The 26,398-nt window shown below is 37.7% G+C and overlaps 1 protein-coding gene across 1 annotated transcript; it reads right to left on the bottom strand.

The window, feature by feature from the left end:
- Positions 1-3,684: 3,684 nt before the first annotated feature.
- Positions 3,685-26,372, bottom strand: SELENOF (selenoprotein F). Its single transcript, XM_036387905.2, has 5 exons — positions 26,120-26,372; positions 24,867-25,034; positions 14,000-14,063; positions 6,324-6,373; positions 3,685-4,677 (listed from the first exon to the last, which is right to left on the bottom strand). Exons 1-5 carry the CDS (start codon positions 26,186-26,188, stop codon positions 4,546-4,548), a joined length of 483 nt encoding a protein of 160 aa, XP_036243798.1. The 5' UTR covers positions 26,189-26,372; the 3' UTR covers positions 3,685-4,545.
- Positions 26,373-26,398: the final 26 nt, after the last annotated feature.

Here is a 26,398-nt window from a genome sequence, read left to right as displayed (position 1 = left end):
CACGAGCCCACCCTGTGCTGCAGTGGAGATTGTTCTCTCTGCAGTGGTCAGTGCTGAGGCAGGAGCAGGGGCAGCCAGGAGGTCTCTGGGCATGGAGAAGAGCTGTGCTGTCCCTTCACACCTACACACAGCTCCTTAGGTGGCTGTCACATGTCCCCCAGTTTGTTTGGCAGCAGTAAGTGCATTGCCTGATGGCAGGATCTGCCTTTGGTTCCAGTGATGCAGAAATGATCTGTAAGGCTTATTTCTTGGCCTGGCAGTTCTGTTTTGAAGGCTGGTGACAGCTGCCATGCTTTTCTTCAGGAAACCTGAATCTTTGCCACCAGGATTAGGAGGTAAAAGCTCTGTTTTGGCCTAGTTTCTCTGCATTTGCTGTTCAGGTGGGCTGTCACCTCTGGTGTGACAGATCAGGGAACCACTACCAGCTTTAGAGGGAGATGCTGCTCTGGGGTCAGAGGTCCAGGCTGAGCTGAGGGGTCATAGGGAGACTGTCCCATGGCCAGTGACACACCTCTGACTACTCTATGCTACCAGGAAAATTAGGATGTGGATCTTTTTTGTCACAGTCCCTTCAGCAAGCTTTTGGAAAGGTCGAAGGTGGCACTTGGCCAATACCCTTGGGCCTTGGTGTGTGTGGTGCCCCTCGACAGGGAGGCCAAGTGTCCTGTGTGAGGAGAGCCTGGCCAGGCTCCCAGGGAGGTGTGTGGCACAGGGGCCCTGGAGTTCAGAAATGACAGGTCATAAAACTTGATACAGTGTGACTGATCCAGATAATTGAATAAAGCATTAGCAGGACTCCACTCTGGAGACACAGCTGCTCCAGCTGGGGCATGCCTGGCTGAGAATGGTTGTTGCAGCATGGATGTGGGTGTTTCCTTACTGCTGAGAGTGGAGGGAAGCTGTGATTGTCATCTTATTACAGCTCTGCTGTCAGACCCGGGAGAGGAAAAAGCAACCCTGCATTATTAGAAATCACAATATGACTGGAAACTCTACAGGTTGGAGCCTACCTGTACTGAGAACAGAGGCTCTGAGATGTTTCACCATGATCCAGCCTGTTGCTTGAAGACATGTCTGTCATCAATACCTTTCCTTATCAAAGATCAGTGCTTTACCAAAAACTGGGTCAGGTGGCCTAAAATCTAGAGTAACACTGAGAAACCAGGTCATTGAATGCAGGGGGAAAAGGCAGAGCAAAAGTACTATCTAATGATCCTGCTCTCTGCTTATCCTCCTGCACCAAACATCTGTGTTTGCCCATGGAATTTCCTAGTCAGGAATAGTAGCCAAGAGCTGGGTTTGACAGACATCCTGCCTTGAAATGACATACATTCTGCAGCAGAAAAAAGCGGAAATTTTACTGTGCTCATATTTAAGATGAAGAATGCTTTAGTCTGTCTTACAAGTCTCACTTCAATTTTTAAGGGAAGAGACAGGAAGGTGCCTAACTAACCTAGTTAAATTCAACCTCAGAAGATCATTGTCAAGAGAACGTCCCAGAGTATCTTTCCTGATTCTCCTCCCCATCCCACTGTGGAAAGGAGCAGGAGGCCATGTGGCACTTCAGCTGCCAGCTGGGCTTAAACCATGACAGCTGGACAACACAGCCAGAGAGCAGGCAAAATGGACTATGACTCAAAAGCAGTGCTGGCTTGATGCAAGAGTAAATAATGGTCAACTCTTGATCACAGTTGCCTTAGTAGTGGGAAGTGCTGAGAGAATTCTTCCATGTCCCAGGGTTTAGACACTTGAATTTGCACACTGGTGCTCTTACAATCCAGCATCCATGCTAATGAAGTAGAATGATGCCTAAAACATTTTTTTTCTTTCTTTTTTACATGAGGTATGGTGTCTAATCTCCCTGGCTGAACAGCAGAAGATATATTCTGCTTCTGAAAGCTCAAGTTCAAAACCAGAGACGTTCTCAATAGGGGCTCAGGTTTCTGAACAGATTTTTTGTGTGTGCGCTTTTCATTAAGTTGGTTATCTGTTCTTGTTCTATCTGTCTGCTGAAACAATAAAACAAGCACAGAGTGGAATACTTACTTTCTTCCCAGGACTTTCATGTCTGCTGGAAGGTTTCCCTTAGCTCTGAAACAGATTTTTGCTTGCTACAATCACAATATCCAGGTTCACATTACACGACTCTATGACTAAGCAAGTACCCAGGAAACCCTTCCAAGTGGTTTGTACACTATGCTTCAAGTTCCTCTACATCTCATACATATATATGTGTAAGATGGACTGTACAACACACTTTTTTCTTAAAAGCACAGATATTCTCTCCTTCAAAAAGATTGCTTTTTTTCCTTCTTGAAAGATAGGAGTAGTAGATGGACAGTTCATGTTCCAAATCAGTCATGCATGCTTGCTGCTTTTATTTGTCCTTTCATTAACTCTGAAGATTTGGCACAACAAGAGCATTATATAAGATTAAATAATTCTTACATAAGTCTGAGTGAATGCCTTTCATGAAGTACTGGGTACTTATCATGGCTATAAGTAAAAATGAATCACTTCCTTTTTAAACTGGAGCTTTCAACCTTGTATTCTGTGTGGTTAATTGCCACAAACCAAAATAACCTTTTGAGCTCTATGAATTTTCACAGCTGCAGACTGGAGGAAAAAACCTCTCACCAATAAATAGAAACTTAAGAATTTCCAAAAGAAATTATTCCCCACTCTAATTGCCTCTTTTAGCACAAAGCCCAGCTCATTTATGCCAGAATGTTAAATGTTCCTAACACGTCTGTAGAGCCAAGAACCTGAGTATCAGCTAAAGGACAGAATGAGAAAAATAAAGGCAGGACAGTATGAATTCCACACTTTAGAGCAGCCAACAGGTCAGGAAGTAATTAGCTTTTGCTAAAAGCTGCAGACTGAGTAGGATCAGGGCTCAGCAGCCCAGTAACAGAATCAGGGAGAACTCTGAACATGTCCCTGTATGTAGGGAATTGCAGGAATGTACCTTGTGCATGCTTTTGAACTATGGGAATATGGATCCAAGGCCAGATTAGTATGTGGAATAGGAATCAGCAAACACAGGAATGGCTAGTACTGGATATAGTCAGTATATTAGAAGACCAGTGGATGGCAGCATACTTTTACTACCACGTTACAGGGTTGTCATGCCACGTTTTGGTTGTAGCTCATCTGCTGACTAACACATCATGTGTCCCAAGAACAAATCCATGTTTGACTGTGCTAAGTCAGCACAAGCTGCAGATTTGTGCTTTTTATGTACAGATCATGTTTCTCCAAGACAGTGGTGACCACTATTGTAGCTGTCTCACACTGAGTCACCTGGAAGATAGGAACATATTCACAAGAATAGGAGTCAGCTGCACACAATCTCTATGAGTTTATAAGAATATTTTGGGAATAAAAACTCCAAATGCTATGCCTGAAGAATAACCTTAGGGCATTACTTCTGGTAGTTCAGTATGGTCTCAGTCCCAGGTTTATTGTTCTGCTACGAATCTGATGATTTCTTCTCAAAAGCTGGGAATAAAGTCTGTAAATTACTGAGAAATTTTTTGAGATATAAAATTATACATGAAGACAAAAACTGTGTATCACTTCAATTCATAGCATAACACCCATCCAACCCAAATCTGGTGAGCATGAAGTAATTACAGCAAACACTTATTTGCTAATTAGACGTAAAAAAACCCCAAAAACACATTATTTTTGATTACCATATTTATTGACTCTAAGTGGAAAAAACCCAACAAGTCTTAGTGGATTTGACTCAATACCATACATACTGTCTATATTCCCTGTTCACATAAATTTCAACTGAAAAAAAAAATACACATTTTAAAGGAACAGTTTCTAAATTAATTTCATAAACAAACTTCCAATAAACTTCTGAGAGTTGGAAGGAAAGCTATTTCAAGAGTTATAGCTCATGTTTTCTGAAGCAAAACACTTGATGTAAAGCACACCTGACATCTGACTTCATACACCTCAGAGGTTTTCTATGTAGTCTTCACTAAAGTGTACTTAATAAATGTTTCACCGTATCAGAGCATGAGTTCCTCCATCAGCTTTCAAACCTGTGAATTAGGTACTCACTGTAAACAAGGCTTCTACAAAAGGACAGTTCAAATACAAATAAAAAAGGGCATCAGTAGCCAAGTTTCTTTGGGAGATAGGTTGCATTTGGTTCTAACTTCCTTAAGAAAGAGCAGCAGACAAAAAGCATGGTAATAATTTCTATTATTTGAAGCTCTTCAGTTTGAAGAGCATCTGTAAAAACAGACCTGATTATAGCAAACTGAGATTTGCATAATTAACTTTGAAACAAAGCTTTCTTAATGATAAATGCATTAAGAGCTGACATAATAATGTTAAGACAAGCTATTTGTCAACTTGTCAGATATGTGTGCTGAAGCTTCCCTTCTAATTACAAGATGTAGTACAGCACAACAGATATTTTAAAACTAATAGAGATGCTGGAATGTTTCTTCAATAGTAGTGCATTTCATGTGAGAAGATTACCATGACAAAATATGAAAAGGAAAGAGGACAGAAAGCAATGATTTACAGACGTTCTAATTTTTCACTTAGAAATTCTTCCACACTGTCTGTATTCCACTTGAGGATGCTCAGTTCTTCTGCAATGTTCCCACTGTCGTCCAGCAGCTTCAGTACAGGGTCAGAACCACGCACATACTGGGGGAAAGAAGAGTCAGTTACCTTGGTTGGCAAATGCATCCTCCATACTAACACTGCCCCTGCTCTCAAGTGATTTAAATCACTTCAGGCTTCTGACTTGCATTTAATGTCAGAGAGGAAAGTGGAGGAAAAAGTCAAATGAAGGGGGGTGGCGGTGGGTGTCAGAAACCTCTCCTTGTTCTCCCTTGGTGCACCACAGCAGTTAATGCCTGTGCAGAGGGGCACTGCCATTGGCCTGGCTTTGAAGGAGGGTATCTACTCCAACTGTTTTAAATTACCAAAGCTAGATTTTTGATAATGAATGATTTTTCTTATATGATCAACAGCCTTTTTACCATTTTAGAAATTCTGAGTCACTCTAACAGGTCGAACTTCTATCAATTTCTAATGTAATCACATTCTTTCTTGCTGTGTTGTATGTGTGCCTACTATGCTTTGCTGGTAACGTAATTCTTCAGCACTTCTCAAACTCACTAAGTTCCAAATTAAGTAATGCAAATAAAAGCTTTTAACACTATCAGAAAGCTCTGACCATTTAAGTTTATGGAAAGATTTCCCCAGGAGTATTCCACTTTGCTCAGCTGAGCTAACTTAGTTGGTTTTACTTAATGAAGCCAGTGGCACCTCTATAGAGTTTTCCAAAAGTCCTGTGAAATAAACAGATTCATTTGCACATTTTTTTTCTGGTAGTACTTGATACCAATTGTAGTCTAGACTGCTTTGATGTTCAATAAATCTAAAAAGTTTAAAAAAAAAGAAACAGATGTACAGAAGGAGAGAAAGCTTTTGAAAGAAACTGGAGGACACAGAGACATGAATGCGTGAGACAGAGGAAATCTGTTTTACATAGAATCTGCTGCTGAGAGGACAAATCACTTATTGCAGCCATGCATAGCTATGAAGTGATTCCAGATGGTGCCATTTGGGCAACGGAGATGGCAGGCACAAGATGTGAGAATCAAGATGTGCATCTTTAAAGTACACTTGAAGTTCACACAGGATTTTAAGAGGAAGGTGAAGTCTGAGATTAGGTCTTGAAACGAAAGAATTGTTGGAGCTTAAGGCAGTGTAGCTTATGCAACTTTGCATATATGCAAGTCATAAGAAACACCATTCAGTATATGCATTTTTATAAAGCTGGATGTCTGAAGTATATAGAGAAAAAATAGCATAGTAGAACACAGCAAGGGAATTCTGAAAGGGAGAAGAAAAATCCAAGAATCACTGACTGTTATGGAAATGGCAGCTCGGTAAGAAAACTAAGGGAGAACAAAACAGGAGAAACTATGACAGAATTGAGTAAATCCAAGATATCTATGAAGTAAGAACAGAATATAAACATTCCTCAGATTCTTTTCCCATCTGCTATAATAATAATTTTTTCTTGGATAAAAACCAACCAAACAACAATAAAATAAACCAGAACCTCACCACCAGCAAAGAATTAGTACCAAACAGTTACTGAGCAGTAAACAAATCAACATTACTAACAGGAACTTGTAAAGATTCACACTGGCAATGCAAATATATGTCCTCTACTGAAGGATTGCTTGATCAGCAAATAGGGAACAATCCACAAGACTGTCTCCACCAAACACAGTTCTTCTTAACATCACAAACAAAAAAGTTAGGCTACTACTTACCTTGATTTGCAACCCCCTGAAGAGTTTTGGCTTATCACTCCTGACGAAAGCTACAGTTTGGAGAAAAGAAAGAAAATCAGATTCTTCTCTACTTGCATAAAGTACATTTATGTCAAATTAGTATTCCTCAATTTTTTTTCACTTATGCTTTAAAAGATATTTTAATGTTAAAATCTTACTACCTTTATAAAATTAATACTAAGCTTATTATGCCAAAGGAACACCTATTTTTGCTGGTAATCCAAAGAGGAATTCTGTCTGTTTGGATTTTCCTTGAACACTGGTGCAACTGTGGAAGGCAGTTGATCTGCACACCCAACTGGCAGCCTTCAGCAGACTGGCCCATATGCTGCTGCTAGGCAATGTGAGGAAAAGCGTTGGAGTGATCAGAGTCTGGCTGAGGACCAGCTCTGGGAGGGAGGCTCAGTGTGACACCATCTCAGCAGCACCCTCCCCACTCTGCAGCTCTGCAGGGCCAGGCACGCAGGAAGCTGTGGGCAGAGGTGTTATTCTGGTGAACAAGATGGTCAATCTTGTCTTGCAGAGATCTCTGAGATTATGTGTTGAAAACCAGCAAGAAAGCAAAGCTAGAAAACAGGAAGAGAAGCTCATATTTCCTTTTCTCTTGGCACTCCTGAAGGCAGTCGGTGTCAAGGCTCCATGGGCTGTCAGGCAGCTGCATGGAGGGAAGGCAGGTCTGAGGGGGGCTGCTGCTGCACCACTCCTCACCTGCAGCACCTGGCAGCAGCTATTAACAGCAGCACAGGCCCTGCATCCCTACAGCACAACCCAGGCTTTGCATTAATTCTGAAAAGACAATATGAAGTATTTCAGGACAAAGTGTGAGCATAATCCCCTACTTCCTAGCACTTCACCCTAATGAATGTCTGAGTTCTAGAAATACTTAAAATTTATTTAGAAAATAACAGTTCTCATTCTTCCTTTTCACATGCTAAAAGTTGGATTTAGTGTCTATATAGAGATTTAGTGGATTCAGGATGCTCCTGGAGTATGTCAGTAGCATCTCCCCAAGGATGAACCCTGTCAGTACAGACTGACTCCTACAAGGGTGCCAGCTGCATGTTAAAGCTGCTTTTTCAAGGTTAGACAACAATGAATCTCTCACAAATTGTAGTGCATCCAGCTGGTGCATGGAGATGAGTGCAACCTCAGGACTAATGTTTCATACTGCTTGACAAAGTGTAGTGCTTTCCTCAGTAATTGCACAGATATCCCCTGGCATCTTTATACCTATCTTTCCATTACTGCAGACAGTTCCCTTAACACTTTCTCAGCATGGTTATACAGTGGCACTTACTTTCTTCCCTCTTTCACCGAGCTCCCAGTACAGAGAAAAATCATATACACTGCTTGCTGCACCAACCACTACACAATATAAACAAGTTTAAAAAATACCAATGGCCCATGGAGCTGCCAGATGTACCAGGCCCCTGAAGAAAATGAGTTGTCTCATTCAAATTGTCTTTATTCCTTCTACAGACTACGCAATGATGTCATTGTAAGCTGTGTATAACAACTTCAAATAGCACAAAATAACCCATACTTGCTCACATACTGCAGTTTGATTCTGATTTAAACTCAAAAATGTATTTTCAGCTTCAGTGTTTCCCATGCCCTTGTGACATGTTGCCTTGGTTATCATCAAAAGTAACATGCAAAGAAGCAGCATAGACATTTCTTATAATTTGTTAAGTCCACAGACTGTTGAAGTGTTTCTGGAGGAATTTTTTCACATTCTTCTTCAACCTAAATCTAAAGCTGAAATCAGTCTCTAGAGCCTTATATGAAAAGAGGGTTGTAAGAAGCAGTCAGTACAGTGGGTGACTAATTGCAAAATGGTACAAGAGCATAGTAAAATGGATAGAGTTTCTGAAGCAAATCTGAACTCTGGAACTTGATTGTAATAAAAAAATTGCCTTTGGGAGGAACCTCAGGTTACAGCACTTCAAGCTTGTAACAGGTGTGAGGATTTGTTACTTGAGTGATAGATTATTTGATGAAAGCTTATTTGGACATGAGAGGCTGTTCTCTGGCTGCAGTGTTGGACTGAACAAGCTCACATAAAGTAGAAACAGCATTAGGTGGAAGAAGAAAGTATTCTATAGGCAGCATTACATTCTGCCACATTAAAAGTAGCTATTACACACTTGTATCAATGTCAAATGTCTAAATCTTCTGAAAGCTGAAGCACTACAGAATGCTTTTCCTGAAATTTTAGACAGCTGGAACAAAATTAGTTTCTGTTATGGCATATTTATTTCTAATGCTGATCATAGTGACTTTCTGCATCATTCACTTGAATTTGTAATGCAACAAAGAAAAGCACTCAATGTACAAATAACTTAATTTGTATATTCTGAATTTCGGAAGCTAAAATGAGAAACTCATACTGACATGCGTTAAAAACACAGATTACCCCATCAAATGCCTTTTTTTTTTCTTTCCACAAAATCAGTCCTTGAGTTGAATTAGCAGCCTTTGAAATGATGAAGTTAGAAAGTCAGATGCAGCTACAGTGCACATTTAGGGACATATGACTACTTGCTTATCATGGGATGTGGTACATATGCTCCACCTTCACATTGCTCCAACAGTGTCCCCTCTATACCCTGACATCAACATTGCTTCTTATGGTTCTATCTCTAAATGGTACTTGCACGTCATCTATACACCATTATTTAGTAGTTTGGTGTTTAATACTAAATCCTATTCAAGATATCTCCCCATCTGCTTCTCTCTGTAGCAGCTTTAGGAATTACCCACCACAGAAAAACAACCCTTTCTCTAAGCTACCTGTGGATGAGCAGGAGAGGCCTTTTCCACCATGACTTCTGTAAGATGAACCCTGAGCTCAGTGCCAGGACACCACGTTCTGATGGATTAAATCCTGGAGCAGGAGTCAGAGCTGTTCTCCAGACACAGAGAGCTTTGCAAAACCACTTCACCTTATGCTGCAGGAAATGATGAGCAGTACCAAAGCAGTGCTGCTGAAGGCACGGCTGAGGTGCTCCTGAAGAGCAGACAGGACTGCCCCACAATCACCTACAGCTACAGGCTCAGAGAAGGATCAAGTGTGTATGAGCATTTTAAAGCCTGGCCGCCACTGAACAGTGCTTTTAAAGAACTAAAAGCAGCCTTTACCTAGGAACACAACAGATTGGAGAACTCACTGCTATTGTTAGAATGTCCATTTGTTTCAATACAAAACATAGAGGTGTAATAAGAAAGCCTGTGAAAACTAATTTGTTGGAGTTAAATCCCAGAGCCCTAAGTGGAGACTGCAGGAATCTCAGGATCACTGTGGCCAAAAGGGCAAGTCTGTGTACATGCACAGACCTGCACTGTTCTCTGAGGTGCAGCAGGACACAACATAAGAGAACTTCCTGACCCAAAATGGACATGAAACATCTCCCCAAGCAGAACAAACATTTGTTCTGAGTTAACCTGAATAAACAGAAAGCAAGTGTAATGTTACTTCAGATAAGCTGAAGGGCAGTCTGCTTTCTTGGCTGTGAAATATTAGACACAAGCTGTTTGAAAATAAGAAATTTTACTGGAGACACATGTTTGTGCATAATCTTGCAAAATTTTATATTAAAAAGGCACAAAGGACTTGACCATAAAGACTTGACAATTTTGTACCTGAAATGAACTTGACGTAAAAAACATTTTATTGAGGCATTCCCAATTATCAAGTATTAAATCCATGAAAAAGAAAAGAAACCAAAACAAAAGCTAGAGTAAGAGAGGGACATTTTATGAAGATAGGAAATTCCAATATTTAGTAATGCCCCCAAGAGTAGAGCATTGCTAAGACAATTGGCAATGTTTGCTAGAAATATGAAGATGTAAATCACTGGGCAAGACAAAAGCATTAATGTCTTCCCTCAGACATTTGTTTTGGGGACAAATACATGCTCTGCTGTTTTGAATATGGTATGAGTCTGCTTCCAAAGTTACCACGAAAGCTGAGCAAAAAGACTGAACTACACCACACAACAAGCACTTATTTACATGTGAATGACTATAGCTCTGTACCTTTTGGGGACCTCAGTTTGAGATAAAAAGTTAAATTTAAGAATTCATATGGCACATCAATAGCTACTAGTGGTAGTCTCTTAAGTTACAATGCAGCTGTCCGTGATTTTATAAAAAGCACCACGTGCTTTCAGAAATGAATCCAAGACAGAGCTCCAATCAAACCTGAAGAAGAAGCTTCAAAAAATCCCAAAGACGGGGTACTTTGTATAAGCAGTTGGGCAAGAGACGTTTCTAAATCTGAAGGGAAGTATTGTTTTAATTTGTGTGTCATCTATTTGCAAAAGATTATGATAAAGCAATGCATGTCTCCCACTACAGTATCCATAATTCTTAGCAAGAGTTTTAGTAATGCTTTTATCTGTGCAAGATTTAAGGATAGTATAATTTTCTAACTTTCTTTTGTCAGTACTTATGAATTGCAGATTAAAATAACTAGGAAATGAGTGATCTTACTTCATACAATACAATCCCATAAGAAATTACATTTTAGTAGCTAAAAGAATTCCCTTAGCACTTGGAGAAGTTGGGTGATATAATAGTGCTGACTGACTCTGAAGTCGGAGGATTTAATGTAGCTGCACTCAGCATGAGTGCAGGGATTAAGAACCTTGTTTCTAGAACAGATTTGCTGAAGCATGTCCACTTCTTAACTCACAAGGAGAGGTGAGAATTATTTTATTGAAAAAAGAAAAAGAATAGAGAGAAATATGTAAGGAATGTTCAATGAAAAAACCCAGTCTAATTCAGTTTTTTAAACAAACTGGAGAGAATGTGGGAGTCTAAACACTGATCTCCTATCTCATGGTGAACAGAACACAGCTGCCACTGAAAAGTCAACTTAAAACAAATATGCAAGATTAATCACTGACCCAGCTAATTCATTATTCTGTTCCAGAGCCTCAGTTTTATGGATGTCTACCAAAAACTGTCATTGTTTTACCTGGTATATTAAGATATTGCTTCATCTATGAATCTTGTCACTTAGATTTTTAATATTCTACTTTAATGGAGAGCTTTTAAATGACAAATATTTAAGAACAGTTTTATACAGTACAATTTCAAAATATATGTAATATAGGAATTAATTTTAGAGTATAGCATTTCTAATAAAGCACTTTATTTTAAGGGAAACTTATCAGTAAGAATATTTTAGTATTGAATTTAAAGGGGGCATACAGAAATGGGGTCTGTTATCAGACTTATCACAAGAAACTATCTGAAAAACCTGAGAGACATGGCCACATTCACAAATGCCAAATTTAGTTGTTTGGTGTGACACTACAAACAGTAACATCCAGTTCAAGACTGAGATAACTTGCTGAACACCACACTTTTCCATCCTCTTGCTGAGGACTAGATTTTTGTCATCATTTCTCACTCCTTTGCTTTCCTATTATATACAAATATATTCCATATGTAATGATTCTCACATTTCAGGCACACAGGTGGACTGAGAACTGTTTATAGCTAAAGATTATATAACCAGTAATTTTGAAAGAAACTTTGACAGAGGACCTAGCAGCCCACAGCTTCTTCCAACTGTGCAACTTTTACAAACCTTTATTAATTCAACTGATTTCAATCCTTAACTATTTTAATATGTGAATCTCCTAATAAAAAATCCAACCGCAACAAAAAAACCCAACAAAACAACACTGCTCATCCCTTAGCCAAATTAAACATAATCCAGATTTAGCCTGAGACACTTCAAGTCTGTGGGACTAATCCAAGTGACAAAACAATTTCCACAGGTACTTAGAGGCCAAGACTTCACAGTTATTAATCTCAGAATACAGTAGTAACATACACTAATCCATGTAATTCTAATATATTCTAAGTCCTGCAATTAACAATGCCATTTTGTGTATATTCTGGGGAGAAAAACCAAATACATCTAAACAAACTCTAACAAAACCCTCAGAGAAGCTATGGAAAAGGATTCAGATATTTGTGATGAGACACTGTCAGTGACAGGCTACACAGCTGAATGAAGCCTACAAAGACAATGCTTCCAAAGCAGCAGCATGACCTTAAGGCAACCTAACTTCCATAACAAATGTCTCAAGATGGAGACATTAAATACTGTTTCTGTTAGAAGTTAAAATAAATGAGAAAATCTGGCTATTCTGAGATTAATACAAGTGTGAAGGCAAACAACAGCTGAAAGAATATATTCTACTGCTTTTAAAAATTTCTAAGTATGCTTCTAATACATATCCCATCTTCCAACCTCTTCTAATACCCTAGCTGTAAATTTGGTTAAGATAAGTTTAGATTGAATAGCTGCAGAAATTGGTGATGAAAACACAAAAAAGAAATTTAAGTGCACTACTCAGTCCTTTCTTAATTCTTACTGTACCAAATCAAAACTGGTTAAGATAAGATAAGTGGTCAAAACAGAGATCCTTTTCAAAAAACAATGAACTGTATCCAGCCACTTTAAAAAGTAACCTATATGATAAACGGAATGTAAATATTTGAGGAGGTTTAGATAACCAAGAATTGAAAGGGAAAAAGAACTAGTCACAATTTTCAAGTTTTTCCTTTTGCACCATCCCAAGTCCTTGGAACATGTTTCAAAGTGTGCACACAGCAGGAATTGAGGGCCATTTCCTTCAAGGACCTACACGTGAAGATAACTGAGCACACAATGCAGGCTAGAGTCAGGCTAACAGTTTAACCTTCTCCTTCAAACTATGGCTCAAATGAGCACTTTCATGTCACAAACCCAGAACCATGAAGCAGCTGAGCAAATGGGCAGCAACAGTAGGGAATATTTTTATGTTTGCTAAATTTGAACATTCATGGAGATAATATAGACTCCTGTGCTAACAAAGTTATCTCCTCACATCCCTCAGTATGAAAAGTCATTTAAAGAATTCTCATTTGGACATTTTATACAGTGGAAAAGAGAAAAGAGCTTTGCTCTGGCCTTGTCATTCAACTCAGCTGTGTGGGCAGAGGTGGTAGGAAAGGATATAATGCAGTACAACTTATGTAAATTGTTACCTGTTTTAAAAACTTTTTTCCCCCACTCTGTCAGCCAGCCTTCAAACAGGGAGGTGTTAATACTTCCCACAGTAGATGGAGACTTGCTGCTTGTGCAATTTTAAATTCTAAAGCCAAATTAGTACTTATGTCCAACTATGTCCAAAATTTAGCATTAGAGAGTATGGTATTAGGGTCCTCATTTCAGGAAAAAACCCCAAAATAAACCATAGTACTGCTATCACCTAAGCTCTTCCCTAATTTATAAGAAAAGTCCAGTTTGAAATTTCTCACAGTTTTTTTTCCTGCAGCTTCCTCCCACCAGACACTGATGGTACTGAATTTCCTTTTGCTGTACTGTATTCTATTCCTGTTATCTGTCTGTCATTATCCACTGATAAAACAATTAAATGGCAGGATCTGTGAAAATAAAATCGTTCCATAAGTGCACAATATAATTTCATCTAGCGATTACTGGAGGCCGGTTCTATGAGTTTCAGGTCAATGCAACTTTACTGATATAATATACTGAATTTATGACTACTTGTAATGTACTTAAAAGTACCTTTTGTCATTCAGCTGTGACAATATTTCATATTTGAAGGAATACTAGTGGCTTTACTTACCCTGGACTTGAGGGAACCTTCCCAATTTTCATCCACATACTTCTAGGACAGCTCCTGCATAAAGCTGTAATAATAAACAGAAGTTGTTAATGACAAAAGTAATCTAAATTACTAGTTTATTTATAGTGTGTTATCTGTTGAACTGTTTTTCTCTGAGGAGACAATATGATATTCTGTCAATGCTAATTACAAGTAAGATCCTAGACAGAATCACAGTTCCACACCTGTCTCTGATTATGCAACAGCTGACCCATTCACTCAGGATACATGAAAATTTTCATTCGTTATACTAAAAATATAAAAACAACAAAAAAAAGATCTTTTGAGATATACTGTTGGTGTAAGCAAAGTTTCATTTAAAAATTGCAACTGGACATGTTACAACAGGAATTATGGATTAGTAATAGGAAAACTATTCCTTCCTTCCCAAAGATACTAACAAAATCTCATTAAATGAAATTTTACTTTCCATTTTAAACCTAACTTGGACAGTGAAATACTTATAATAAAGATAAGGCAGTAATTTAAAATTTCCCATTTGGGCTACTGGTTGATTTTAGTTCATTGTGTTTGCAGAAGGACAGATCACATTAACGGGCCTTAGGTGAAGTAATATGTACAGGCTGGGCTAACTTTGATACTTGCACTTAGATGTCAATCCCTTCTGACTGCTATGCAAGATATTCAGATTCAGTCTCTTTAAAATATAAGTTAAATTTTATATAATATCTATAAAAACTATTCACCTTATTATCTTGCATACTGTCATATTTTTAGACTATTTTGTGATTCTTTTTGCAACATGCAAATGGTTCTATAGTTTGATGAATCTTAAATTGACAACATATTTTCCAGCTACTAAAACTTCATACTCAAAGTAAGGAATTTTAATATTACATGTAGTATATATACTATAGATATATAATACTGTATACCAAATCACATCCTTCTAAGCCTTAAACCCCACTGTTATAGATTAGCAGACAGAATGAGTTTAATTTAAAAATTTTTAATTTAATTTATTACCTTTCATAGACAATTAAAACCTCTGCTTTCATGTTCTTTTAGACAGTGTTTTCATAACAAATATGCAAGTCTGAGTATAGAAAATATAACCTTACTGAAATTACATAAATTCATGCTTCACTTAAAATATGAACTGTGAACACAAGTAATTAAAACTTTCATGAACCCATCTGAAAAAGCAAACCACACACGATAAACAGAAATCTCCAAGACAATTTTATTAACATTCCATCACCGATCGCATGGAGGCATTATAGACAGCCAAAAATACATGTTCATTTCTGAATATTCAAATTCTGATTCAGGGCCAACTCAGTATTTGCTGAAATACTATGAATTAGAACATAACAAATACTCTAATCATTTGCAGGGAAATTACAACTTCTCTCTTACATGAACTAATCAATAATCATTACTTCCTTGGGAACCAGAGAAGAGAATGTTACACTGCTCTATCTGTTCAGAACAGCATCTCAGGAATTTGCCTAGCTACAGATACATTTTCAACTAAACATTGTATTTAAGATAAAAACCTAAGATTTGACTGTTAAAACCCAGAAATACTATGAAACAATACTCAAGAGATCATAAATACTAGACTTTTTATAAGCTTTTTCACCACCCAACTCAAGGTTTTAATTAAAAAAGGTAGTGATAAACAGCTCAGATAACTAGCTTGCATAATTAAAATTTCTCTGGAATTAAAACATGAAGTAATTACAAAAATGGAGGAAACACGGCACAGGGTTCATAAACTTCACTTACCTTGTCTCTTTTAAAAAAAAAATTCAACAGTTCTATCAGCAATCCTAGATTTAGATATTCCCTTGTATACTCACTAATCCACTGAACATTTATTCTGATTTCTCTGATACTGACAAGGTATCTGCATTTTTCTATCAAGAAATCAGTATAAAGAAGTAGACAAAGGAATAAATAACCTTCTCTGTAGTTAATGAACTATTTTATGTAAGTCTATCACAAGCTAGGTACACTCAAATTTAGGAAAACAGTAAAATGAACATTATTGAATTCTTATTACTGCAAATTATTCTTAGTCATTTTCCTTCCAAACACGAATTTTTATGGAACAAAATCACTGTAGAAATCTAAAATATGTAAGACATTTTGTAACACCTCACTCCTCCCAGTTTGTAATTCCTGGCCAATATCTTATAGAAATTTAACAAAGAAAAACAGCTCAATCATTGATGTCTAAATTTTGAGCTTGTAATTCTGCCATAATTGAAACCCAAATGTTCTCAGACAAAAAGGTTTAGATTCATGCTGGGAATAACAGCTGCCTTCTCGATAGCTAGACCAGAAAAAAGAAGAATCAACTGGCTTCATTTATAACTCTAAACAAAGGTGTCTTTTGCAAAAAACCTAGGTTTATTTGCATCACTTAGCCCACCACAAAAGCCTAGTTGTTAATATCTACCATCTCATTGTGTCCAGAGCAGATGTTCTCCAAATTTCCTTGTGAAGGCAGTCACTGTGTTCAAGTATTAATAAGAATGACATGTATCATATGGAGGCACAAACATCTCGAGTCAGTTCATTACACAATGCTTAACTCATGAGTTAGTTCATTTTAAAGTAATGCTTCACTTGTTTTAGTGCTTATGAAAGTGAATTAAGTACTAGAAGCAATGAAATAAAGACATTCTAAACTATTACTGGTGTCCATGTTAAAATCCAAAACAAGTGCTGATTCATGTCTGCATCTATAAAAAGAACTTACATTTTTATAACATTGTAGCAGCATATTTTCTAAAGTTACTGTGACAATATTTGAACTTCTCCCACGTTTTTTCCAAAGTATCAATCTGAGTTCAGTTTATTTCAAAAGTTTTTGGAAAGCATTTGAAACTCTTGTAACAGTCCATACTGATGCAATCAGGATGGCTTTTCACAAATGAAAAGAGACAAACCACATTATTGGTCATGTCTGCCTTAATTATGAAGGAGAGTGCTAATTACATCAGAATAACACCCTTCTGCATAAGGATTGTGCTAGTTAAAAATATGCATTGTAAAAATATGGAACTTCTTTAACTTATATGAAAGAAAACTTTTCACCTGCTATTAGGAAGAGAATTGAAGCAATTTCTGCAAGACACAATTCCAGCAGTGCCTCATTTCTACAGTGATATGCTATTGTTATCACAGTTACTCATGGTGAAGACTCCAGAAGAAAAGTGACATTCCTGCTACATAACCATTAATGTTTACACCCAAACAGGAATTCAGACCAAACTGAACTGCAAAAAGTGGTATTAGTCAGATTGCTCCTTGATTGTAATAAAATTCTGTTAGATCAAAGGTGACAAAAAAGTTAAATAAAATATAGCAATTTATACCTAATTTTACTTCTATGACATTTATATTTTGCACACTGCTTTCTTCTAATTATTAATTCGAGGTGACCCTGCCTGACATAGGTTACAAAGTGTCATTCAGGCTGGATTTGTACAGCTGTTTGTAATCAGCTGACAGTACCAGTCTTAAAACATGAAATGAAACAGGCTGTTAAGGCACAGCCACAAAAGGGGCCACAGCTACTTTATGGTACCTGGATTCTCTCCAGTATGTGCATACTGTCCTCTCCTAATATCTGTTTCAAAAATATAGTTATGTTCTGAGAATAAGCAGAAAAGCAAACTTATGGCTACAGCTAAACCTCTAGAATTTTCACTTGCCTCAGGTAAAATACTATCTTCTATTAAATCTTTAGTAACAACTCTCTTTCCAATGTAAACGCTGTTTTTATGACATTCACTGCAATTCTAATTTCATATTAAGATATAAGCAGGTTTGCAGAAGACAGCTCCTCATCTCCTATTGACTTCAAAAAATTTCAGCAAAAATATGGATGTTATTATTATTAATGGCCAAAGTTCCTTAGTTTATGCAAAATGGTACTGTTGAAAAATAGGGTAAATTATCTCTTATGAAAGCATGCAACTTAATTTTTACTGTGTTCCATCCACACACACAGAAAGCAAACCAAGTTAATTAATATTTGTTCTTCCTAGAAATTTACAACAAAAATAGATTTTGCTTTTGCTTTTTCTCTAAACTCTTTTAACTAGCAGTTAATTTGTGACTTTTACTAGAAAACTAGTCTTCTAAGCTAGAAACCTTCAAAAGAATACACACTGAGATACAAACTATAAAGTATTTTCTGTGGGAGAGAACGCACTTATATGGACAGCTCAAGGCTTTCAAAATTGCTTTTGTCTTTCCTTTTCCTGGAGGCAGAACATGAGTAAGAATCTGTGGGTTAACAGGGAGCAGTCAGAAAGCCTCACTGCCAGGAACATTCTGAATTACTGCTCTATAATACAGCAAGCCAAGAAAGTCATTGCTATACACACACAATCATTCTGAACTGATGTCATCAGTAAATTTAGCAACAAAGCAACTTCTACCACTGACAGCTCATTATCCTGTGAAGGGACATGCCTAACTCTAAATAAGTGTGGAAACAGAGTCTAACAGTCAAAAACCAGTTATGTGAGTCAGTGCTACTCCTGTGATTAGTGATATGTATTTCAGGCAAATTGCTCTGAACAAAGCTGAGCAGAATCTAAGCTCTCATTTATTTGTGGGGAAGGAAATTCCGATGGAGTGTAAGGGTGAAAAAAAGTCACAATGATGCTGTTTAAGCACTGAGGAATCTACTAAGGAAGACTGTACAATCTGCATTCTTGGAGAGCCTCAGAACTTTGAGTTCTGCTTTGAGTAGAAGACTCAAAGGAGACTTTTTATTCTGTACATACAAAATATAGTTGTGCATTACTATTCCATTCTTCAGCATAAAGGAAATGTGTCATCCACCACTACTTTTGGTGTTTAATGATACCCTCCTTGTTGGATTCTATAAACATTTCTGCTGTTTAAAATCCAGTAACCACTGAAAAGTTCCAAACCAGCTTCTGGTCCTGGCAGCCTGTTTTTATTAACTTTGTTCTCTGCAATGTTTGGTGTAAGTTCATGTGAGCAAGAGATCTGGCACAAGGGTGAGAGAGAAAATAGAGAAGCTGAGCAACCACCAACTTTAGACCTCTGGAACTGTCACTTGGCTTAGATGGTGTGAATACCCAGTTTGAGTGGAATAGAGAAGGGTGGCAGAAAAAGGGCCCCTATTTACTGGCTCTCACTTGGACCCAGTCAGAATGATGCACGTGAAAGAGTACAGACAGGAAGCTAACAGGTCAGGTTTCAATTCTGGACTATACTATCTGATTCTATCTGAGCACCTACTTACCTCTACAAGTAGAATCCCTGAACATCTCTTTTATTCTCCAGTCTGTGCTTTTGTTAAAAAATAATGCATCTTAGAGTTGCAAAGAAAACACTGAGAACAGATGTCATGAGATATTTATTTGACCTTGCACATTTCATTAATTTTGAGACTTTTACTTTTTGAAGTTTCTTCAACGAATGTAGAGTCAAATGCCAGTGCTTTATCTAGATGAAGGTCAGCCTTAATTAGCTAAAAGTACTCCATTGACCAGCACATTCAGTTGTTGATGCACATCAACAACTGAAACTCACATTTAGCAAATTCACATTTATAGTTTCCCTAACCCTTTTTTTTTTTTTCACTGATAAGATCAGATAGAGCTGTTCCATGGGTAAGGCTTACCCTATTACAGACAGATAATGTATTTTATCTTAGTTTATCTGACAGAGATGAACACTTGGTGAATCTGAACCAAACAAAAGGCAGTAAATTTCTGTCTTAGGCATTGACTAGCTAGCTGCACTTCCCTTATCTAGGACTACTTCTTATCAACATTAATTTTCATTGCCAATAACATCATGTACAGAGGGAAGGGAAAGAGTGTACATGGTAAAGTTCTTGAAAAGGACATCCACTGCAGCACACTTTTAATACAAGGAATGGTTGTGGGTAATATTTTGAAGCAACAGTACTGGTAAGAGACTTTCTCAGTTAGAGAGAACAGTGTCATCTCAGATTCCCTAACCTCTCTATCAATAGAGCCCATAAAATCATTCCTGCATGAACTGTATGGGACACTTGGTTAAAAGCAAACTTTGAAAGGAGATCATATGACATATTAGTCTTAATTACAAAGTTCTGATTATTTACTTGAACGTTAAACAAAATATGCTGTCATTGGATCACACTGTTGTTGAAGCCACACTTGCTAGAAAACGAATGAATTTCAACTATTTTTGTGTAACATGTTAGAAATAAGGAAGTCAGTTTACAGTCAGATAAAAACACAATTTGATTTTTTACAAAGTATCAAAGAGACTTCACAGGACACATCAAAAGACAGAAAAAGATGTGGGTTTTGAGAAACAGCTAGAATTAAACTAAAATTCTAATTAATTTCTGTAAGTATTGATATGACTTACTTTACATCTCTGAGATGTCAATGAATTCTAAGTAGTTCTGTTTTTAACCATTGAGTTGAAAACCAGAAGCTCCAATGAGAGTAGACCTATTCATGTTAAGAGCCTCTGGCAGAACAAGAGAGCAGTCAACAGCAACATGAGTGTAGCACTCTAATTAGTGTAATGAAAAGAAAAAAAAAACGAACCTGAAAAATGAATGTAAATTGGGTCACACAGGAGTAACCAGAGCATTAAAAGCACTTCAACTTATTCTACTTCCAGCAATTATTGTGAGTTTTATAAACTATTTTTTGAGTTTTAAAAGTAAGTCTGAACAAGAATGTTATTATTCTTGTTCAGACTTGTCACCTTATTCTTCCTTATAATTCATGAGAGCACATTTAAGAATTCTATACATGTAAAAGAGAGGAGTTTTAAGAAAGCTTTCAATTTGTTTTGTTGTTTTTTTAATAGAAGAAGCACCTAGTCATTACACCTGGAATCATGTTTTCTAAGTCACCAAACACTTTAACAATACCATATGACAAATACTTGACAGTAGAATTTTAAAATGTTGAAGTTCAACACATATTGGTGAGCAAAATATATTTTTCAAAGCTCCATTTAGATATATAGATAACTTTTATGGGTTGTAGGAATCCTGCACAGTGCAACTATAAAATTTAATGTATTGCAAATTTTATCACAGAGTTGATTTTTAAAATCAATTTGGATTTTGACACGCATATATTATTGAGATAAATCTAAGATTATAATATACAATTAATGGAATATGCTTATAGCTATGTCTGAAATGATAACACAGCCTATGTGAAGCTGCAGATGGAGTGCAGCTATTTTCAGCTACTGCAAAATATGGACAATCTCTCCTGCTACTACAATTTCACGCACAGTTAGCTTCACCTCCATTTCATCCTTCTCTGTTTTACACACCAGCAGAACTCTGCATCTGACAGACTGAGGCTTAAAACTTGCAGCTGTCTAAAGCAATACTGTTTAATCTGGCTTCTGAATTAGTGTCAGACTGCATACAAAATCTCTAGAGGAGGAGAAAATAACCAAAACAATTTTCATTTTACCCACAGTCCAATTATGAAGTAATTAAAATATTTCACTGGACAGGTGTCAGCAAAAGTTCAGAGCAAGACAAATTTTGTGTAACAAGAATATCTCACAGCTATTTTCCACAATGTCAATTCACAAACTACTGGACCAATAACAAGAGCAGGATTAATAAATACGCTTCTTTCAAGGCTATGAAACAGTTCAAATCTGTAAACATCTCATTTGAGGATACTATGCAGCATGAAACATTTTTAGGCCTGAGGATATTTCACAGACCATTTGTGAAAAGCAGCAATTATGTAAAAATTCTCAGATAGATGTGCTATTACCTTTAACTTTAAATTCTCATTTAGAACTCAGGCAAAAGTCATGCAATAAACTAACTCTTGCTTTCCCTATTTCTGATATTTGCCACATGGCTGCAAAGACAGTAAAATTAAAGTCCTGAAGCATGTCCTGGAACTCCAGCAGCTGCCAAGGCTGTTTGCAGCAGGCAGCCAAGGTGCTGTGCCACCTCTGGGGAAGCAGAGGTGCCTGGAGCACGGAGCCACAGCCCCAGCAAAACCCAGAGCACCCCTGCTCTGGAGCTCAGCAACATGCCAGGCTGCCAAGCACAAAGTCAAACATTTCACACTGACAGGCAGGGCTTCAGAGTAAGATGAAAAATTCTACAAGCAAGAGGGTAGGAAAAAAAAGCCTTTAAGAACTTTCAATATTCATTCACTCTTTACTATCAAATTTTCATTAGAAGGAAGATTTCTGTGGTAACAGGAAACAAAAAAAACAGGGAAAAGGAAAAACTACAGCAAAAGGCAGCATTCAGTTTTCACAGTCTGCATACCTAGCATGAAAATTTTTTTTTAGCAAAAAGCTACTAAAAATTATATTGTTAACTTTTATGTAATAGTAAAATCTCAAACTCAATTACAGACATCTGTTACAACCAGCACTATGTAAAAACACAAGTCAATTCAAAATGTGATGATTCTGAATACAGTCTGTTAAGATAATATTAACAGTCTCCAAACACTAATTTTCCACTGGCTAGTCTTCAAGAGAAATTACTGAGTATGAGTTTTAAAAAAAATGTAAAACCTCCAAACAATTGCCAAATCTGAAATATACATTTCTAAGCAGTACTACCAGTATAAAAATTTTCCACTTTCTGAAACAGCATTCATAATAAAATTAGAAATGATGCTATAAGAAATAATAATGTTAGAACAATCCAGTATTTCCATTCATGCACACAATATGGGAAGCCTGCATTCAAACTGAGCTATGAAAATGTATGAAAACACTATCATAATCACTCCCATACTTCAAGCTTACCATATTATCTCCAAATCTCAAGTATCATTTGTGTTACATTTCTTCAGAAATATCACAGAAATAAGGAAAGATAAAGTAATAATCAAAATCTACATTGTTCACATTTACTACAAAGCCCAATCCCAAGAAAATGAAACTGGGTAAAACACAAATAGATTAAAAAAAACAACTTTTAAGATACAATTTCTTGCTTCCTGTGAATATACAAAGAAATCTGGTCCACTATGAAAGAATTTGTCAAACACCCTTGAGACCCTGTCCAGCTCTGTGTTATTTACTTTACTTCATTGATCATGACTAAAATAAAAAAAGTTTTCAGACTAATAATGTTTACAATGTGAAGTCCTGACCACAAAATGGCATTTGCTTATCCTTACACAGAAAGTGTAATTATCCACACAATGAAATCTAGGTCTGATTCAGGAAATTAAGAAGACTCTCTATTAATTTAATTTCTGTTATTTGATCCAAATTTTATTAATACAATGTTCACAGTACAAACTAACTTACATCCTTAAATATGTTATTGATAAACTGTTAAGACATTTTTCTCAGAAGTTACATTGACAGAAATGCAACATAGTTTCCCTAGCTTATTTTCCCATCAAATGACAACAGAAATTGTCCTGCTCCATAAGCATTCCATAGCATTCTTGTGCTACATGTTATGCACTGAGGCAAAACTCTGAGAATATTACCTGAGCAAATGAAAGCATCCTCTCTTTACATGAGGACACAAAGCCTCACTGCTGCTGCCAGCACAGCTGTTACTGAGCATGCTGGAGACCCTTTCTATTCTGCCACTCCCTCTTAGTACATTTCCTTAGACTTCATTCTGAACCTCAGGTTTTTGTTTGCATATGTATAGATATGTACATATTTTTATATATGTGTATGCACATGTAAAAGAACTGGAGCTTCCCCAGAGACAAACTTTCCTTTATCAGATTCACAGATCTAGCAAAGAAAAAGCCTTACATATCAAGTCCCAGAAGGATTGTATTGAAATATGACTTTGTTAATGCATAAAATTTACTACTTAAAGTCTGTCAATATTAGGAAGCTACTAATTAAACTATGAATTCTCTGCCAATCTCAAACATATGCTTCTTGATACTTAATATATTGTACCTAACAGTGTAATCAGTGGTTTTATTAAAAATTAAAGGCAGACTTTCTTTTTTAAATATTAGGCTGAATTTAATTGGCAAGAAAAACCTGCTAGATTTGCCCATTAATTTCATTATGTCAGTTATTTCACTATCTCCTGGCCATTAAAAATAATTTCAGCACCTCTCATCCTTGAAACCTCTACTTTCTCGATGATTAATTTGTCTTCACTATATTCTAGAACACTCTTAAATTACCCCATTTTAGAAAACATGTAGTCTTTTCAAGAACTCTAAAAATTCTTCATTGATAACATACCTTAAGGATCACAGATATTTATTTACTATAGATAAAGGAAAGGTTTTGCCTTGAAAAGACTGAAGCACAGCATGAGCTCTTAGAGAGATCATTCCCAAAATATCCAGCTGTTCTGGATATATCTGTATATATTCCCAAAGTATCTAGCTGTTCTGCTGCAGGATGGACTTGAGCAGTCCTGCTTCTATCAGGTTTGTGCCACTCCAGGAACTGACTGGAGGCTGCAGTAGCCCTTTGTAGCCTGGGACTGATCTGAGCTATCCTGGCCATGGTGGTATGGGTCAGTGACCAAGCAGGAGCTGTCACCAAGCCCCACTCTCCTTATCCTCTTCTTCTGCCCTCTTCCAATCCCATGGATCTTCCTTTGAAAAGAAGCTGGATATAGCTCCCAACTATGGTCATGTCACACCAGGGAAGGGCTGCCAAAGAACCAAAGATTGCCCTGTTGGGACAGGGACATAATTTCACAGCAGATGGCAAGTCTGCAAATCCAGACCCTGTACATGTATATTGGGCTAGGAGTAATCACTGCATTTTCCTCTTGAGATGATAACACAGGTTCTCATGTATCATAAACATGACATGTTCAATTATTCCACAAGGGATTTGGTCCAAAACTCACCTTTCTAGTTTCCAGCTGAGCTTCTTCCTGGCAGCACTCCCTGCAGAAGGGATCCAACTGATTCAGATTGAACTGCCCAAGAAGGTTGCAAGAACTGCACAGCAGGTTACTGGAGAAGCCCAGCTCTCTGCAAGCTTCTGATGACAACTGTGCTCCATAAACACTCACCTGAAAGTCAATACAATGTTGCACTTAGTATTAATTATTTTTTTAAAAGATGGTTTTAAATGCTGCAATGATTAGAAAGAATGAGTTAGTCTCTTGACACAGTAGCATAAAAAGCCCCAAAGGAGCATTCCAAACTCTGCTGAAGCTACATATTAATTATGGCTCACTTATTAAATCAATGATGGTAGTAACTAAAACCATTTTCTTGCGCCTTGCTATCCACCCCTTTGATGCTTTATTGTCATCTCTTCACTGTCACTGCTGCATCTGCTCCCCTTGGAGCAATGACAGGGCTACTGGCATTGTCACTTGGCTTCCAGCAGCCTCTCTCCGGACACCTTTGCCCAGCAGATCCCTAAACAATCCATGAACGTTAGGCCAATGCTCTCCTGAGGATTTTATTTTGGGTTGTGTGTGTGTGAGAAAGAACCAACCAAAACACTAACAATGTATGAAAGCAAGTAAAGGCTCCATTACATGATAATTCCTCATTCAAGCAGTTTTGGTTACCCAGCAAGCTCAAAATACCTTGAGAATAAAAGTACAGAGAGGTAAAGGAAACAATAAAGAGAAGGAAATCTCTATACCTAATATTTTTACTCAATTTTTAGTATCGTAACTATCATACTTTCCTGCAACAATAATAATAATCATAATAAATGTCTCTGATTAGGACTGGAAAAAACCCCTCACACTCCAGAAAGCAAATTCCCATCAGACCAAGATAATTTCAGACACTTAGCAAGTGATGCGCCACATTTCATCAGAGTTTGCTCTTTCAAAGCTTTGGCTCCAAATCTACGCTACACTATTGCTTTCTTTTCACACCAAATAATTTACTGTGTTAAAAAAAGGCAGCACCAATACAAAACTATTTTAGGAAGAGGGCAGAAGTAGAGCCCAATCTCCGACATGGAAAGCAAAAGAGGCGGCCACGGCCGCAGGAGCAGCCGCCCCGCGGACGCCCGCGCCTCCCGCCCCGGGACATGTATTACGCTGCCTTCCCCGCCCTCACAACCACTCCTTGTCTCAGGAGCTGCAGCCGCGCTCAGCCCCGAGCGCGAAGGCGCCGGATCGGCTCTCACCGCCTGCAGCCCCAGGAGCCAGCAGAGCCAGCGCCGCCCCAGCGCCCCCAGCTCGGCCGCCGCCGCCATCTTGGTGCCGGAGCGCCCCTGCCAGCGCCGCCGGGGGCCGCGGAAGGACCTCACTCATGGCGGGTGACCGACACACCGCCTGATGCGGGAGAGCACTGACTTGCTCCCAGCCCCCGACACTGCGAGCACAAACTGCTAACCCAGAGTATCTTCTGGAATTCTAGAGCAAAGACATTTTATTCTGTTCAAAGCAGTGCTTCGCAGCGGGGC

The sequence above is a fragment of the Molothrus ater genome, chromosome 9 (genome assembly GCF_012460135.2).
Source record: "Molothrus ater isolate BHLD 08-10-18 breed brown headed cowbird chromosome 9, BPBGC_Mater_1.1, whole genome shotgun sequence".
Lineage (NCBI taxonomy): Eukaryota > Metazoa > Chordata > Aves > Passeriformes > Icteridae > Molothrus > Molothrus ater.
The sequence above is the reverse complement of the archived record's forward strand: the minus strand, read 5'-3'. Positions and strand labels throughout refer to the sequence as shown.